Below are 18,113 nucleotides of genomic sequence, written 5' to 3'. Positions count from 1 at the left end.
GCTTGCAGTGCTTGTATAATCAAGAGTCCACAGGACTGGTGAAATGCAAGGGCAGATGCAGTTCAAAGACTATCAAAACATTCAAGAAGTGGAATATACAAAGAAAGGCAAGACTGTGAACACTTAAACCCTGTAGGACTGATGTCTGTTTGCTTGAAAGCTGTTCTTCTAAGACTAGTGTCTACATTTTTCCATCTCTAATCACAGATCAGGTGACTTTTCACTACAAAACCCAGCACCCAGTAAAGCATGTGAAGAACCCTGGGAAAATAAAAGCGACTGTTCCACCAATGGCAAGATGCTCAGGGATAAAATGTAGAAGCCTGGTTTTCTGGGTAAAGAAGGAAATAATCTAACATGAGACAATGGTGACTGTTACATTCAGCGTTGCCTTCTCAGCTATCAGATCAATGAGCAGCAGGAGGTTCTTGGGCAGAATCTTAACCACAGTCCTGCTGAGGTTTTAACATAGTACCAGTACTGGCAGGATACTTACCTTGGAGGACTCGGCCAAGGTATCAGAAGCAACACATTGAAGCCTCAGCATGCTCAGAGTCTAAACAGAGCCCAGAGATGAAGGAAAATCCCTCACCAGTGAGATGTTTGGATAATCAAAACAGTCCAGGGCTGAAGTTAAAGCTGCTTTTTTTGTATTGAGCAATAACTGAAGCTCCAGTGCTTTTAGCCATGCTGCAAAACTGAAGAAGGATGCTGTTGTGGTCATTCTAGAAATAGTCTAAAACGTATGAAGTGCTCTTGATCCTTACCATTACTTTGCCTCGTTGTGCAGTGCTGGCTTTCCACCTTTCAGACAGTAGCACTCAATCTAGCACTGCAAGTGATTATCTGACAAGCAAGATGGTTCCGCGAACATTTTAAGACTAAGTACATGCTTGCCTCTGTGGAAAGCTAAAGACTAATTGAGCAGTACATTCCAGACCAAAATTACTTCATAGGCTTAATTAAGCCAGATTTGGAGCATCTTTAAAAGGAAAAACACACTGAAACAAACAAAAATCAAAGCAAGCCAAAAAACATCAATTGCAAAATCCAGGGAACAAAAAGAAAGCCACAGCTTTCTAGACGCTGCAGAACAGATTAGTCGGTTTCTATAGCAGGCAGCTAATGCCTTCTTTTGGCAATCAAACTCTTCAGACGGAGCCAAGAGTCTAGCAGATGATTAACTGATTAAAAGTAAAATGAGGAACTGAAAACAAAAATTTTCTGGAGAATGTAATAATTTGCTCAATTAAGCCATCCATTTTAGCCCTAAATTGTCTTACCAATATAGCAGGAGCGGGCTCAAAGCACCTGCATACTCTAGCTATTGCACAGGGATTGTTACATAAAAGGTCTTTATGTGAATTCTGATAGCTATGAAGAAGTCAATCTAAGTTTGAGTTCGTTTTTTCAGGTAGTGATTCCGACCGCAAAACAAATTACATCTCTTCTTTCTGTTCTGCTACGAAGTCTCCCCCCAGCTCCTCTTCTACTATAACATGAAAGATCCACTTGAAACAACATGGTTTTGTACAGTCAAAACACAACATTATGGGGCAATTTCTCTTCAAGAGATCAAGTGTCACTTAACACTCAGGAAACACTCATTTAAAAAAAATTAACTGCAAGCAAAGGCAGACTGAAAGGAGAAAATACTCACTTGTAGCGTAGTGTCGAAAACAACAAGCTTAGAGCTTGTTGGAACAATGTCATAACACTTGTGTGACCTCATGAATCGCACATAAATGTCACTTTCCGATTCTTCAAGTGCTGTAAGTAAAAACATTATGTTGTTTTATTTAAGTAACCTTAAAAAAAAAAAAAGTACAAACCATGCCAAATCAACTCAACACCATTGCAGAAAGCCATCCCTAAAGCAAAATGCAAATTCACACTTTCAGATCTGGACAGACAGCCACAGTTTTGCACTTTGCATCTCAGACACATCTTTCCTTTTAAATCAAATAGAACACACACAAAACGCATTGCTTTTCCTTGATGAGAAAGGACTTGCATACTGAAGAGTTATATTTAAAAAAAACTCGATTTTCTAACAGCAGACTATGGGAATATGCATCCGAACTCCAGCTACATACAGAGGAAGCCAGTCCAAAGCTTAAGTAGTGTCAGGCTTGACTGATTCAAACTCCTTAAATTAACACTGCTCCAATCTCATCTCTGTTTGGTCCACTTTTCACATAGTAATTTTGCTTTTTCTGAAGAGGCAGCAAGCAAGTAATCAATTCCATTCTCCTCAGGGTAGTTCACGTACAGCATCACAAATCAAACGCTTTATAAATAAATAACAAGATCCACCTGTGTTGGGGTGGTTTTAGTGTGGGATGCCTGTAGCCAGGACATGCCATCCAGGACATACTGAATTATTTACTTTGCATTTGTCAGAGTTTAGATGCACACATCTACAATCTTCAGATGTACTCAGGTACATTAACTTCTTTTTAAGGCAATTTGGCCCTCCATCCCTTACAGCAGGCATCTAGAATTTGGTGAAAATTAACCCCTCCATCAAATACGTACCCTTTAGGCCTTGTCATAATGTACAGAAACTTCATCATATGTTAAACTTTTCAAGGGTGGAGAAAACACAAACAAACAAACATAAAAGAGCTTGAAATACCTACTGATCATTGAAGAATACACTAGGAAGCTGAAAAACTCAAAACTCTCCTTTGCTAGACTTGCTCAAAATCAATCATCTATCACTGGATAAATTGTCACTTCCAGACAGTGGCTCAGCACAGCTGCTTTAGTCCAACTCTACAGAATTAAAACTGGACCTCCTTCACAAGGACTGTAGGATACAGGTAGTGGTCTCTCCTACACATGAAGCACGCCCTTCAGCTCACATTCCTCTTTGGGGAACCATAAAAAAAAAAAGTAAGCCTTTTATGCACTGAAACACAAGCAATGTGAAATAGAAGTTCCACTGGAAAACAGAAGAGAATCCAACTGGGAGGAGGCAGCGGAAAAGAAGAAACTAATTTATTGGATTTATGTTCCCATAAAGGTGAAGACCAGAAGGGAAAACAGCAGGAGCTAGGAAAAACTGATAACAGCTCAGGAAATCATGTGAGCAAACTGATAGGGAAAGGAGTAGGCAGACAGACTTGGACAATGCTAGTGGGAAGCAATGTTGATGAGATGATCCCAAAGGGGATCTGGTAGTGACTTGTCATGGGTATGTATAAAAGAGTTTAAAAAGGTAGTTTGGGACAGAGAAAGCTTTAGGCAACTCCATAATATACCAACAACTTACCATCCTCTAACTTCTGCAACAGCATAAACAGCTACTGTCAGTACGATATTAATGTAATGACCTTGGATAGAGAGAGTTGTTGTTTTTTTTGGTTTTGTTTCATTGTTCCTTTTTCAATGCACAAACTAGAAGTGGGACACTAAGCATCAAAAACTGCACCTTGGATACTGTGTTCAGTTCTGGGTCCCTCACCACAAGAAGGGTGTTGAGGCTCTGGAGCGTGTCCAGAGAAGAGCAACGAAGCTGGTGAAGGGGCTGGAGAAAAGTCTTACGAGGAGCGGCTGAGAGAGCTGGGGTTGTTTAGCCTGGAGAAGAGGAGGCTGAGGGGAGACCTTATTGCTCTCTACAACTACCTGAAAGGAGGTTGTGGAGAGGAGGGAGCTGGCCTCTTCTCCCAAGTGACAGAGGACAGGACAAGGGGGAATGGCCTAAAGCTCCGCTAGGGGAGGTTCAGGCTGGATATCAGAAAAAAAAATTTCACGGAAAGAGTCATCGGGCACTGGAACAGACTGCCCAGGGAGGTGGTTGAGTCACCTTCCCTGGAGGTGTTTAAGGAACAGGTGGATGAAGTGCTTAGGGGCATGGTTTAGGGAGTGTTAGGAATGGTTGGACTCGATGATCCAGTGGGTCCTTTCCAACCTGGTGATTCTATGATTCTGTGATTTAGATAACATACCAAGAACTCTGGTCTTTAGGAAATTAGTGTTGCTTCTGCAACCACAAATATAGTCTCTCTGTGCAGTACTGAAGTACTTATTCAACCTCAGCTTTTTCCAGAGGATAGTACACAATAAGAAATGCACTTGAAATGGTAAGTCAAACGACTAGTAAGTAAGAGCAGCTGTTAACATGATAGGGACCATTAGAGAGATCATGCACTACCACGTCTTTCCCCAGCCCTACAAAAACTACAGCAGTCAGCCTACAGAACAGGATGAGACTAATTTTTTTCCTATTTCAGTCCCCCATCTCTTTCACCAGATCCATTCCAACTACTGCAGCAAGCAAGAGACAGTGGTCCAACAGCTCTGAATGACCTAAGCTGACTGAAATAGAGGTTCTCCAAAACCTCAATAACTGCCCACAAACTAGTAGAAGCACACGTAGCCATGGAAGTTATTATTGTCATTCTGAATTTGTACTTCCTATTCAATCTGTAGCCTTAAAAATAAGATTTTATACTCAATTAAGTATACTACAGGTAGAAACAAGCCTAGGAAACTCACAAATAGTTGATCAACTACAAAGCGATCAACAATTTTTAGCTAAAAAAAAATTACAGTCTTAGCAGTTCATTGATCAATACAGTCTCACCAACCTACCAACAATAATGCAAGTTTCGTATAGTGCACTAACTACAAAGTAGGACATGATGCCAGATTTAATCAGGTAGGGCTGTTTATGGCAGCCACAGTTAAGACCTCTGTACTGTCCAGCACGGTGATGAAGGTGCACCTGTATCCCTCCTCTCACTCACCAAACCCTCACTCTCCAAACATATAATTTTGACTGGACCTCCACAACCATCATCCACTCAGGGTGCGTGAGATCAGTTAGGTGTCATCTCAGCCTACACTGTCTTCCAGCTCAGAAGAGGCACCACAAAGCAATTGCTTCCTAGACTGACACTGGAAAATTACAATTAGCAACGCCCAGAGGCCTTCTGTAAGTACTGTCTAACAACCATATAAATAGGAAAGTCTAGCAGGATTTGAACAAGGATCCATTGTCCAGTTGCAACTGAGGTTATTTCTACAGAAGATCCTTATACTATAAATAAATATAATGCACTGTTTTATAAGTTACCAAGTAAACATGCAAAACATAAGCAGGACTGATGTAACTCATGTCCTACAAAACTTCATCAAGGGCTTGTTGGGAGAGGATATTCAAGACCTTCTAAGAGTTTTGCCTACTTGGGATTACTAAAGAATGCTGTATTTTATTTCTTTGTACAGGTATTGTAGATGCATTATGAACATGTAGCTGCTCAAGGGAGAAAAGGTCTCTTATGCAGAAGACTTAGCACATCCCAGGGTGCACTCCCACCAGTCTCTCCTGCACAGCACAAGTGGACGCGGGCTTTACAGTTCCTCTGAACTTCCAGAGGACAAATTTACTGCATTTGGTTGTATCAAACCACTACTGTGCTGCAAATACAAATAATCAAATACAAACACCCTAATCCCCATAAGGATATTTCTACTTTATTACCCATTTATTTTCTAGTTCCAGTCTTAGTTGCTTTTCTGATAAAAGATCATCCTTTCCAGCTACTATTAAGCTTCTGCAGTCTTATCCAGCACCTGCAAAGTAGTACTCCTTTTAGGTGAACACGAACAGATGCCCTTCTGCTTGACTTAAAACCTCACTCAGCTGCTGCGTGTCCTGATCTGCATAGGAGATCATCCACACAACATGCAGTAACCATTCTTTCACCATAAAATCAGTAACATATTTGGATGTTGCAATGACAATGGTGGACTATCTGAACAAGAGGTGACATAAAAATCTCTGTTCCCAATTGAGGAAGTGACTGAGGTATCCGAAATTAGATCTGCATAAGACGACTCACTCACAGAAGTCCAGTCATACTAATTTAATGCTTAATATGTCCTAAGTTGAGTCACACTGACGGGCCACAGAGGGGGAAGACTAGCTGTTACAGTCCAGCTTCTTAGATCAGGGACTTCCTGAGTCATCCTTCTCCTTGGAAGCTGAACTAGAGTCATAGCAGTGCTAAGCACAGTCTGGTTTTGACATTCCTGTCAACTGTATTCCTTCTCCTTTGGTCAGATGCTCAATGTATGCCTTTCCCATATTGCTGCTGCAACAGCTTTTGCAAAGAGTGGGAAGACAGAATGGCACCAGACAATTAGGGTTGCCCTGACATGGCAAAGGCAGCTGCAGATAAGCCTTGTCGAATACATGTGCTGGACCTTAGCTTAGGTCCAGACCAAGACTTAGGACAGTGCCTCCAGCCAAACCTCAGCTTCCTACAGCTCATGATGTGGCGGTTGGCTCACAGAGCAGGCTCCCAGCAGGAGGTATCTTAATTTACAGAAGGATCAGGGGAGTTGAATATATACTTCCATGTGGGTGTTCATTCATTGAAAGTCATTTCATAAGCAGACATTCTCCACACACAACCCTTCTCCCCAAGTCACAGGTGAAGGCAAAATATCCAAATCCCCAGTGCTGTTTTCTCCATTTGTTTAATAGAGCACAATCAGAAGTCACCTAAAAGGCTACAGGATTTTTGACCGCTAACATTAACCTGAAGATGAGAGCCTTGTCATGGAGCCCCTTACAAAGTAAAGTCTGTCTCTGTATCAGCACTTTATTTATTCCTACAAGTAGAGATCCTTTCGATGGAAGATCAATCTATTAGCATTTCTGCCACTCTCCAATCTTATCCACTTAATACCAAATGATTTTTACTCCTTTCCTTTCACTCCCCACTGTAACATTATACATGCTTGAACTTTTTGTTTCAGCAGGAAACATTATTTACAAATACATCACAGCCCTTTTTTTTAACAGATTAACAATTCATCAACACTGACTCAGAGCTTGCAGTGGGACTTGGTACTAAGTATAACTGTCTATTTAGAGAGCTCTATGGTAGGACTATCACATGAATGCTCCTCATAAATGAAAAGGAAACTTCCATAGGATTACTGAAGCCATTCCGCAGAGATCTAGTGAACAGATACCTTCAGTTCAAATTATACCTTTGCCACCATACAGAGTGAATTTTTACTTCAGCTTTCCCTTCAGAAAGGCTTTCAAAAAAAAAAAAAGAAAAGAGGGGAAAAAAAAGAGAAGTACCTGCAGATGGAGAACAGAAATGTGCACTTACACATATGCTCAACACATACTGAAAAGCCTCCAAATACTGTGACTTAAACTAATAAAAGTTCCTCAGAAGTGTTTACTGCCAACCACAGGCTGTACTTCTGTGCTATATTCATACTAGGCTGGCCCAACAACAAGACGATACGTGCTTCATAACTTCAACAACACAAAATCATGACCTCTCCTATCATATTTTGTATCACAGCTACACTATTCTCCTTGTATTTCAGCACTGATATCCAGTCACATCTCAAGTTCGGTCTCTGGTTCCAGGAGCGTTTGAAAGGAAGACAGAGGGCTCCATAGAGACTATTTTCTCTCATCTGCATTAATTCCAACACAGACCACAATCACACTGCTGCAGCCCTCTAAAGCACCCCTGCTCCTCATGGTTAGATTTAGAGCTGGTAGCTCTAGTGATCCTCTGACGTTTGAGGAACACAAAGAACCCTTCTTATGGACCTAAACAACAGTTTCTATAACTGACATTTCTAAGTTTACTATGAAATTAACTGTCAAAATCTAAAAGCTCTTTAAAAGTAGGGAAAAAACAGCCGGTAGCAGTATGTAAAAATACACTTCTCTAACCCTCCTGCTAGGTGAACAACTTGAAGAAACACAGAAGTCACATATAGACACAATAACTCCACCACCCCTGCAACTTTTAATCAGAATAAGTCTGGGAAGCAGTGCAACTTTAAAAGCTTAGCGTTTGCTTACAGAAGGTGCTAAGCACTCCCAATACCAGACTCTTCAGCTTAACTAATCTTGATCTCCCCACAACCAGTTCAAATGGTGGATAAAAGGAAACGAGAAAGAGCAGAAATGCAGTTTTTCATAATGTTCTCACATGTACTAAATAACATAATAATACTAACTATATTTTCCAATATAGTTATTGGAAAAAAAAAAACACTGTACACATAAACATCTGTATTTTAGGTTACTCCAAGTAACAGTCCTACTTTAAAAGAAGTCAAGTCATACGTTGAATATGACATTTCAGATGCAAGATAATTAACACGTCACCATTAAGAGATTAAAGATTTTTCATCCCAGTGTTTACTACAGAACTGATCCAACAGCAATACATTAGGTGAAGTTAATCAGTGTAATTGCACTGATAAACATTTCCAATAGAGGCGTTGTAACACAAAAAAAGCACTCTATACTATTGTCTTGTAACACTTAATCAAGTAAAATAATTAAGTCTTCTGTTAACAAAAATAACAAACCCTTAGACAAATAAACATCATCACAGTGAAAACAAGCACTGGAGAATTGTTCCTGTACATCTGGCTTCAGCTGCAACTTAAAAGATAAATTTTTCACATGCCTTCCCAACACTCCTTTGTCAGCATACACACAATAACTCTTTCAAAGGCCACTTCTAAAGATGTGGCTCCACAGCAGCACAAGCCACAGCACAGAATAGTAGTAGCAGCAGCTGCTGATCCCCTTGTGCTGGCTTCGTGGTTCCATTCCCTCTCTCACACTGCTTCTGGATTTATACAGAACTGCTCCACAAGTTGGCTAGAAAAGCCAAATTTGTCACAAGTTATCAGCTTCCAGATGGTGCCAGTTTTAGGTCTATTTTGCTCCCATATCTAGCCATGTGGTGAGCAGATTATTCCTGCCCTTCCCTTACACTAGAAGCCGTACAGTACACGGACACCATCCTTGCTGGGGCAGCAAGCCATTAGGTCAGCTACGTCAAATGGCACTAGAAGACACCAGGGTGACAAGTCACTTCAATAAGCTAGTGCGAGTTACCCTGCCGTCACAGATAACCCTTGGCAAAACACACAGTAGGTAAAATACGTCATCAACCTTGTAAATTGTTCTTTTGCCTGCAGAGAGTGGTGGTAAATGGAGTTAACTCCAGCTGGAGGCCAGTTACAAGTGGGGTTCCTCAGGGCTCAGTACTGGGTCCAGCTCTGTTCAATGTCTTTATCATTGACCTGGATGAAATCATTGAGTGCACCCTTAGCAAGTTTGCGGACGACACTAAGCTGGGTGGAAACGTGGATCTGATGGAGGGTAGGGAGGCTCTGAAAGGGATGTGAACAGGCTGGAACACTGGGCTGAGACCAATGGCATGAGGTTCAACAAGGCCAAATGCCGGGTCCTGCACTTGGAACACAATAACCCTATGCAGTGCTACAGACTGGGAGAAGTCTGGCTAGAAAGCTGCCTGGAGGAGAAGGACCTGGGGGTGTTGGTTGACATTGGCCAAGAAGGCCAATGGCATCTTGGCTTGTATCAGAAACGGCATGACCAGCAGGCCCAGGGAGGTTATTCTCCCTCTGCACTCGGCACTGGTGAGACTGCACCTCGAGTACTGTGTTCAGTTCTGGGCCCCTCACCACAAGAAGGATGTTGAGGCTCTGGAGCGTGTCCAGAGAAGAGCAATGAAGCTGGTGAGGGGATGGAGAACAAGTCTTACGAGGAGCGGCTGAGAGAGCTGGGGTTGTTTAGCCTGGAGAAGAGGAGGCTGAGGGGAGACCTTATTGCTCTCTACAACTACTTGAAAGAAGGTTGTGGAGAGGAGGGAGATGGCCTCTTCTCCCAAGTGACAGTGGACAGGACAAGGGGGAATGGCCTGAAGCTCCACCAGGGGAGGTTCAGGCTGGACATCAGGAAAAAACTTTTCACAGAAAGGGTCATTGGGCACTGGAACAGGCTGCCCAGGGATGTGGTTGAGTCACCTTCCCTGGAGGTGTTTAAGGGACGGGCGGATGAGGTGCTTAGGGGCATGGTTTAGGGACTGATAGGAATGGTTGGACTCGATGATCCAGTGGGTCCTTTCCAATCTAGTGGTTCTATGGTTCTATTTTTACCTGAAATTTGTCACCAAAACTGACTATAAAAGTTTCTGTTCGCCCCTAGTCTGAACTTACTAGATGAGGTCCTTGATATCCTTGACAATCTCTCCCACAACTTTCAGAAAGAAGGAGGTAGTAGTAGTTCTCATATAAACCATTAACACAACACCTCTAATAGATCTAAAAACACATCCAGAACAGATATAGTTAATCCACTCCAAGAGCAACAATGACACTACACGGCAAGAACTGCAAACTGTTCCTCAGAGGAGTCTACAAGCTTATCAACAGCCCTTGAAACATGATTTTTAAGGGAAATGGAGGCATTTGAATGAAGTAGTGGGATTTCAAGAACAATGTTCCAGGAATCAAATGTACAGGTAGGATTTTATCGGCATTTCTCATCTAAAGGACAGCCAGGAACAGATGCTGAAAAGGAAGCCAGTACTACGCCTTGTATGGCATGTTGCTGCAATAATGAACAACAGGTTTACTTCAATATACGCTCTGCAAGAGAAATATCATTAATTTGTTAGATTTTTAGAAAGATTTGAATGATCCACAGACAAATTAAAATGTACATGGTATATCCTGTGAAAAGCAAGGGAACTGAGGGACTGGGAGAGCAGAACAAGAAACTACTACTTTGTCAAAGAACAAGGCAGTAAGAGGGCATGACTTCTCAGTCTGCTGAGCTGTCTGCTAAAGAGCCAAGAACACTGAAAACAGTGTGCAAGAAATAAGGCACCAGAAGCTGAATCAATGTTGGACTTGGTAGGAAAAGAATACTAACATAGTTTAAGAAAGGCAAGCACTGAAACAAGCAGTGATGTTGTGCTATATAATTTGATTTCTGTTTATACAAGAGGAAATTTTCTCAGCAAAACAAAAAATGCCCCACCAAAATAACCACCTGTGTAATCAGTCACAGGTTAGACTGAGGGGGAAAAGGAGATCATAGAATCATAGAATAATTTGGGCTGGAAAGGACCTTAAAGATCATCTAGCTCCAATCCCCCTGCCATGGGCAGGGACACATCGCACTAGATCAGGCTGCCCAAGGCCCCATCCAACCTGGCCTTGAACACCTCCAGGAATGGGGCAGCCACAACTTCCCTGGGAAATCTGTTCCAGTGCCTCACCACTCTCATCCTGAGGCAGTTCCTACTTTTGTCTAGTCTAAATCTGCCCCTCTCCAGTTTATACCCATTGCCCCTAGTCCCATCACTACAAGCTTTTGTAAACAGTCCCTTCCCAGATTTCTTGTAGCCCCTTTCAGGTACTGGAAGGTTGCTACAAGATCTCCTCAGAGCCTTCTCTTCTTCAGGCTGAACAACCCCTGAACTGGACACAGTACTCCAGATGAGGTCTCAAAAGAAAGGACTACAGGGGCAGAATCACCTCCTTCGACTTGCTGGCCATGATTCTTTTGATGCAGCCCAGGATACGGGCTGCGAGTGCACACTGCCGGCTTCTCATGTTGAGCTTCTCATCAACCAGGTCCCTCAAGTCCTTCTCTGCAGGGCTGCTCTCAATCATATCATCCCCCATCCTCTATTGAAACTGGGGATTGCCCTGACCCAGGTGTAGGATCTTGCACTTGGCCCTGTTGAACCTCATGAGGTTCTCACAGGTCCACTTCTCCAGCCTGTCCAGGTCCCTCTGGATGACACCCCATCCTTCTCATGTGGCAACTGCACCACTCAGCTTAGTGTCATCTGCAAACTTGCTGAGGGTGCACTCAATCTCGCTGTCAATATCATTGGTGAAGATATTAAACAGCACTGGTCCCAATATGGACCCTTGAGGGACACCACTTGTCACGGATCTCCATCTGGACATTGAGCCATTGACCACTACTCTCTGAATGCGACCATCCAACCGTTTTCTCATCCACCGAACAGTCCACACATGGATAAAGTGGGAAGAGATGGCTACAAGGATTCCCACTTTAAGTGGCAGAAAATAAATCATTAAGTTTTCACAACAGCTGTGACACAACTTTGTTGCAGAGATGACAAGCCATGGTAGCAAAGAACTACCACCACTTTGAGAATGGAAAAACCATACAGGTTTAAAGCCTAATACATAGGAAGTAATACAATGACAGAGATAGGAGTTGACTAGTCTACTAGAAGCCGAAAGGATTTCAAATGCAAGGAACCAAAAAAAGAGGAGGTAGTGATAAAGACTTTTTTTTTTTAACTTCTGGAAGCTGCAAATGGATTTAAAATATCCTGGCAGACCACACATTAAAGTGACACAGTAGCATTAAACATGCAGCCACAGGCTATATGATATGGATGTTGCAGATTGAACATTTCCCACCCTGATCTAAAGGAATGCAGGAGCTGGCAGCTAAAGAAAGACTGTGGTAAATTTGCAGAGGTACGATACTCTGATACAAAGCGATAGGAAGTGTGTCTAGAGATCAGTATCAGAAGCTTCTTCAGTGACCCACTATTAATTCAATTGCATATTACAGCACGAATACATGACGTGACAGGAAGAATAGGATTTTAAAAAGAAGCATGAGCCCACAGGGACAATATTAGAGTAAGTAAGCTCTGCCCTGATAACTGTATCTCGTCCTACAAACAGGAAGAGCATGTAGAGGCACACAAAAATAGAGGGGAAATTAGGTACAATAACAGGCAAATGAAAATGAATAAATGACTGCACAGTCATGTCGCTTGAGTCTTCAGAAAAAGGTTAATAATAACTTCCAATAACAGTGACAAGATAAAAGAAACCATAACACATCCTGAAAGATTTCAAAGAATTATATTTGTAATTGCTTAAGACACTTTTGAACACAACAGTTCAAAGGATTGCCTGCATTTACACATTTTTTTCACGTGTTTTAATATGTCTTTTGAATTCTAGAGTTTGTGCAACTGTTCAGTCACTTCAGACCATTAAGGTAATTGAGATGTTTTCTCCCCTTGTCACAAGGAGTTGCTTGATGCAAGACAGCAGGTCATTACATGTGTGAAGAGGAGTCACCTTAGTTACAACAACCATTTCTGAACTCGGCGAGTTCATGAAGGATTAGATACAGTACCAGTCAAGAGCAGAGCCAAACAAATTAAAAAAAACAATCAGAATTCTTAGGTATGTATGGAAGCAAGTTATTAAAACCTGTGTATTTGTAAGTACCTACAGAAGCAGCTCCTCAAAAGCAAAGAAGAAAGCCAATGTGGTTGTTTCGAGATCAGGTCAGTCTAATCAGTTTTTATTAAGGATAAAATAATCAACCAGATGAAAAAAAGAGAGTAGATAAAATAAAATAAAAAAACACGCAATACTCTTGAGACACTGATTTCAAAGCAAGTTTGGCTACTGCTACATATGGAAAAGATATGGTAGAAACACCAGAAGGCAGCTGCAGACAAGTAATCCAGGCTGCTGCAAAACTAGTACGACGCCTTTTTTGTTCAGTCGGTTTGCAAGTCTGGATGACAACTATTTTTTTTTTTTAAGAAGATATGAACTCCAGTTCAAACTCTTCTCAAAGCTGGAACATTTGTAAGGTCCATCTTACACAAATCAGCTAGTGCAGAATGGCATGCAGGTCCATGCTACGTCTTCCAGTCACTCTGGAAGAGCTTTTAGTAGTAGCTTGATATTTCATGGGAAAAGACTGCAAGAGTCTCAGAGGATATGAGCTTCATTTTATCCAGCATTTTTCCTTAGTGATCTTCAAGACAGTGATAGAACATACTACGAAGAGTTTGCAGTAAGAATCAGGAATGGATGCAAGACTTTAATCCTCACTGTATCATCAAACTGATTTCACAAGTGGAGTCAATATGATCTTCCAGAGAATACCAGAATCTGAAAGGAACACTTAAGTGGATAAGTGCAAATTAGGGGAGTGACTAAACATCACCATTGCTGTGAAAGAACTACTCTGTTATTAATATGACTTGCTATAGCAGAAATAGGGAAGAAAAGGCACAGTTTACTTAAATGAAATAACAAGCAAGCAAAAGACCCACCCCAGCCATCGAGAGCCATTAATGCATTCCAGAAGCTGGTCAGACAGAACAAAGCAACCTTAGAACACTGCATAGTCTCCTTCCTTAAAGGTCTTAAACACGGAATGAGACAAGCGCCTGCAACTGCATAAGCACATCCTGCTTTAGTGAAGAACAAAGATGGGTTACTAGTTCCTGACAATACTTCAAGAGATCCACTGCTCTAGTTTTAAGGCTTAAGTATCTCCACTTCTTCAAAACTCAGTAGTAGCTAAGACTTGTAAGAGAAAAGTAATAGAAATAGCTGGCTGAAACAATAAAAAATTCAGATGTTGTTTCAGTCTTCCTCATATTCATAGCACACTTCAAAATCCTGCACTGAATTTTGTTTCTCTATTTTGCAATTAGTAAGTGCTGGTAAATGGGCTGAGAAGCTAACATTTCTCTTTCTTCGCAGCTCTCCACTTGATAAGCAAACGATTACATGAGACTTGAAGCAGACAAAAAAAAAGTGATGAGCAGCTTAAGAAACTTCACATTCCAGAGCTAATCATAGTAACTCTGAAGTTTCTTGTCCAGGCAGGCAGAGAAACTTATTTGTTTACAAGCAAGAGCTGCCTTGTTTAGGGACTAACTGGTAAACAGCATCAGAGGTCCAACTGAATACTTACAAAACCGCTCACTACCCCTTAAATCAACTTTTGGTCAAAATTAAAGGTCTGAACTTTGATGTAAGCTACATCTCTGCGGTTTCGTGAATAAAAGTAGCAGCTTCAGCCTGCAACCTAGTAATGCTTCTAAGATTTTTCACCACAGTATAAATAAAGTTGATCTGAAGAATTTTCTAAAACATGTTCAAGAGATCCCCTTGACCAGAAGCACCAGGATTTTCCCCTAAGCATCCCAAACAAAGATCTAATTTAAGATGTCGCCTGTCTGGAATGCAGGCATGCTCTTCAAGATTGCAAGACACAGGCCACAAGAAACTAAAAATGGTATTCAGCTTCTGAATATTAGTATCAGCAACCATACGCTGGAGAGTTGAATTCAGGGAAGGTTTAAGGTATGCAATGCGTAAAAGAATAAAGCAGCTGGCAACCTTAGTTCTATACCAGATGATGGGAAACAATTAGAAATTGTATTATTTCTTTAAAGCAAGCTTAAGTCCTACTACATACATGGCGCACACTTTAAAAAAGAGACATTTAAGTCTCCTAGGAATTCGTTTAAGATCAAACCCAAACAAGCAGCTTAACCAAACTATTATTCACAAGACAAGCTTTTTCAAAGTGAGTGCACATCTTCAGAAGCCACAGTTGTATCCTTACTGGACAGGGCAAGTATCTGATCTTTAGGTGATCTTCCACTGAAGACTAACAACCTAAAACTTAAAGCATCAGTTATATAATGTTTTAAAGAAATCAATTTTTAGGCCTAAATCTTTAGGACTTTTGACTACGCTGCAGAATCAGTTTCGTCAGGTCTAATAAACTGTTGGTGTCAAATCCTGAATGACTAGTTACAGTATCTTAACTTGAAGCTTTTAATAATTATTTACCTTTTCATTTCTCTCTTGTCTACCCTTAGCCATGTTTTCTCCTTCCCTCCCTATGCACACCAGCATTTTCTAAATAGCTATTACTGCTATTACCTCTAATTACTCTCTATGAATCTGTACGCGCAGTTTAATAGATTATGAAGTGTTCTGTTTCAGTATAACACTTAAGAGATTTACCTAATGGCAGGTGCAGCTTGAAGCTATATATTAAAAGAATTAGCAGTATCCTAACTAAAGCAGACGACATTCAAAACACATTCCGTACAGTATATTCAGATACATTTCTCTGGAATCTAGTTTAGATTTATTGATCCATTCTCTGTATTACAGATAAGCTTCACCCAAAGGTGATCTTCCTCTGAACTCACATGATGACCGCACAGTGCACCACTGGGATTTTGGTTTTTTGCTTTGAGGTTTTTTTGTTGGTTTTTTGCTGTTGTTTTGGGTTTTTTGGTTTTTTTTGTTTTTAAAATAAGTGGCTTAAAAATACCAGGGAGTATTTTCAAGCAAGACTATGGCAGGAGAGATACATGAAACTGCTTGTGAAGAGCAAAGCACTGACCTTCTGCACTCTGGCGCTCTGTCTTCTATTAAAAGCAACCACACAATCCCTTTCACTGAGTGATCCTGCTGACCTCAAAGCATTAGAAGTCTATCTGACAAACCCACTCCTACAGTAACTATTCTGCAAGTTAGAATACTATAATACTCCAAAGCTTACACAGGAAGAGCTTATATCCATTTGTTCTTGTGCCAATGTTGCTCTTCAGTTAATTTTCCTCCTTGGTTCTTATCCCCTTCCCACTCTATACAGGATGTTTTCATACATACAGTGTTATCACAACCCTTCTTGGCTTTCCTTTTACTGAGTTAAATGAGCAAAGCCTTTTAGTTTTCTCTTTTAATACAAGTTCTATAGTCCCAGTCTCATGAATGACCCTTTTCTGTCTATCCCAGTTTGGTCTTTTCTCCAACACCTCAGGTATCCTCTTCCTCTGTATTTTTGCATCAGCAGAAATGCATCAGAGTAAGCAGCAGAACAGAATACGACCATGTAAGGGAATGTGAGAGAAAAAGGAAGTTTGTTTCTGTTTCTTACAATGTCCAGCATTAGAACTAAACACTCAGTCACAATACAGAAAAGCAAAATAATATTGCCAAAAATAACTTTAAAAAAAACACCCTTAAAAAAAGGAAAAAAAAAATCATATCACAAATAACAACCACTGGTCTACAGCATATGAAAATTGCTTTTATACAAAATGCAAGGATGCCATTTAAGTTCTGCCACAGTCAAAACTGGAAAATTCACCAAACTGGTTCACATAAAACAGCCAGATCCATCTAAAATTCAGGAGAGGAGGAAAGAATCCAAAACCAAGTTAGATTTATTCAATTTGTATCCAAAAGCTTCCTTGAAGGTATTCACATCATATTTAAAAACCTCTTAGATGTGGTTCACACTTAGAAGAACAAGGCTATTTAAGCCTTCCAAAGTTTTAGCTAAATGCCAAGCTGGCTAAAAGTCAAATTCAACTTTGCTCCAATATAGTTAAGTTTGTTATTTGTATTGAACTGTTTTGCCTATATGTTAATCCTAGCCATTGGTTCAACCCTTCCACAGAAGGATTTCCCCCAAACTCCTTTTTTTTCCCTTTTGTCAGTCTTCTCTACTTGTAGAAGAGCCATAAAGCCCACCACAACCCATGTCCAAAGGCAAACAGCCTCTGTAAGGAGAGGAATATTTTGCTTCGAGATGCAAGAACTGTTATGAAAAACAGTACCATCAACTCCTGTATTTACACTGGAACTCCTTAAGACGTTTTGGATCTCTCTACTTCCCTCCAAACCCACACAATGCTAGTAAAGTTGTAAGTTCTGGAAGTTAGAATATTCAAATCAATAAGGGAACTACAGACAGCTTAAGTGCTACCCAAAGAGCAAGCTCCTAAGAAAAAGCAGTGCTGATATAAGTGACCTGACTTAAAGAAAGGCTCCACAGACAAAGCCCTGTGATCATCCACCCTCAAGTTATCAAAAACACCGTACACGTTACAAAACGTCCTATCTTAAAGGACAGCCACAACTGTTGCAGATAATTAGTAAGCTGAAACATTTATTGTGATTGTTTAGCAACAGCTAGATTGAGCCAATTTATGCAAACACTCTGCTGTCATTCTTGTCACATTGGCATTACTTCAGGTTAAACTAAGTCACCTTCATTTCGTACTCAGTCATGTCCCAAGGGACAAAGTCTTCCAAGAATACTGACTTGACCAAAACAGCCAAATCTAACAGTTGAGATTAAGCAGCTATGAAGACAAAAATACTGCTTCACCTGTACTGTCCTCCCTGCATACACAGAGCACTGAAGAAGCTCATCAGATAGAACATTGCAGACCACTGCTTAGAAAGTTTCCTCAGAAAAGGACTCTAGATATATCCACCCTACGCTGTCCTGGTAATGCTCAGCAAAGCAGTCACAGGCAAGTGACAGCATCTTGTAGCCATCTGTAAGGCAACACAGAGATTGTAACATCTTTCATGTCTATCATTACTCAAGCACGCAATGCTGTAAACACAATACCTCTAAATCAAGGAGTTCTCGGGAC

General features: G+C 40.9%; 1 protein-coding gene across 6 annotated transcripts in view; it reads right to left on the bottom strand.

Annotated features, from left to right (window-relative positions):
- PRKAG2 (protein kinase AMP-activated non-catalytic subunit gamma 2) overlaps nucleotides 1–18,113 on the bottom strand; it is a 235,475-nt gene that overhangs the window by 28,833 nt on the left and 188,529 nt on the right. For all 6 annotated transcript variants that reach the window (XM_054057436.1, XM_054057438.1, XM_054057437.1 and 3 more), the window contains one exon: nucleotides 1,661–1,770. In XM_054057436.1, coding sequence (XP_053913411.1) covers nucleotides 1,661–1,770 — 110 coding nt within the window. The remainder of the gene's footprint in view (nucleotides 1–1,660; nucleotides 1,771–18,113) is intronic.

This window comes from Cuculus canorus, chromosome 2 (assembly GCF_017976375.1).
Source record: "Cuculus canorus isolate bCucCan1 chromosome 2, bCucCan1.pri, whole genome shotgun sequence".
NCBI classification, from domain to species: domain Eukaryota; kingdom Metazoa; phylum Chordata; class Aves; order Cuculiformes; family Cuculidae; genus Cuculus; species Cuculus canorus.
Note: the sequence above shows the minus strand (reverse complement) of the source record. Positions and strands in the feature narration are given on the sequence as shown.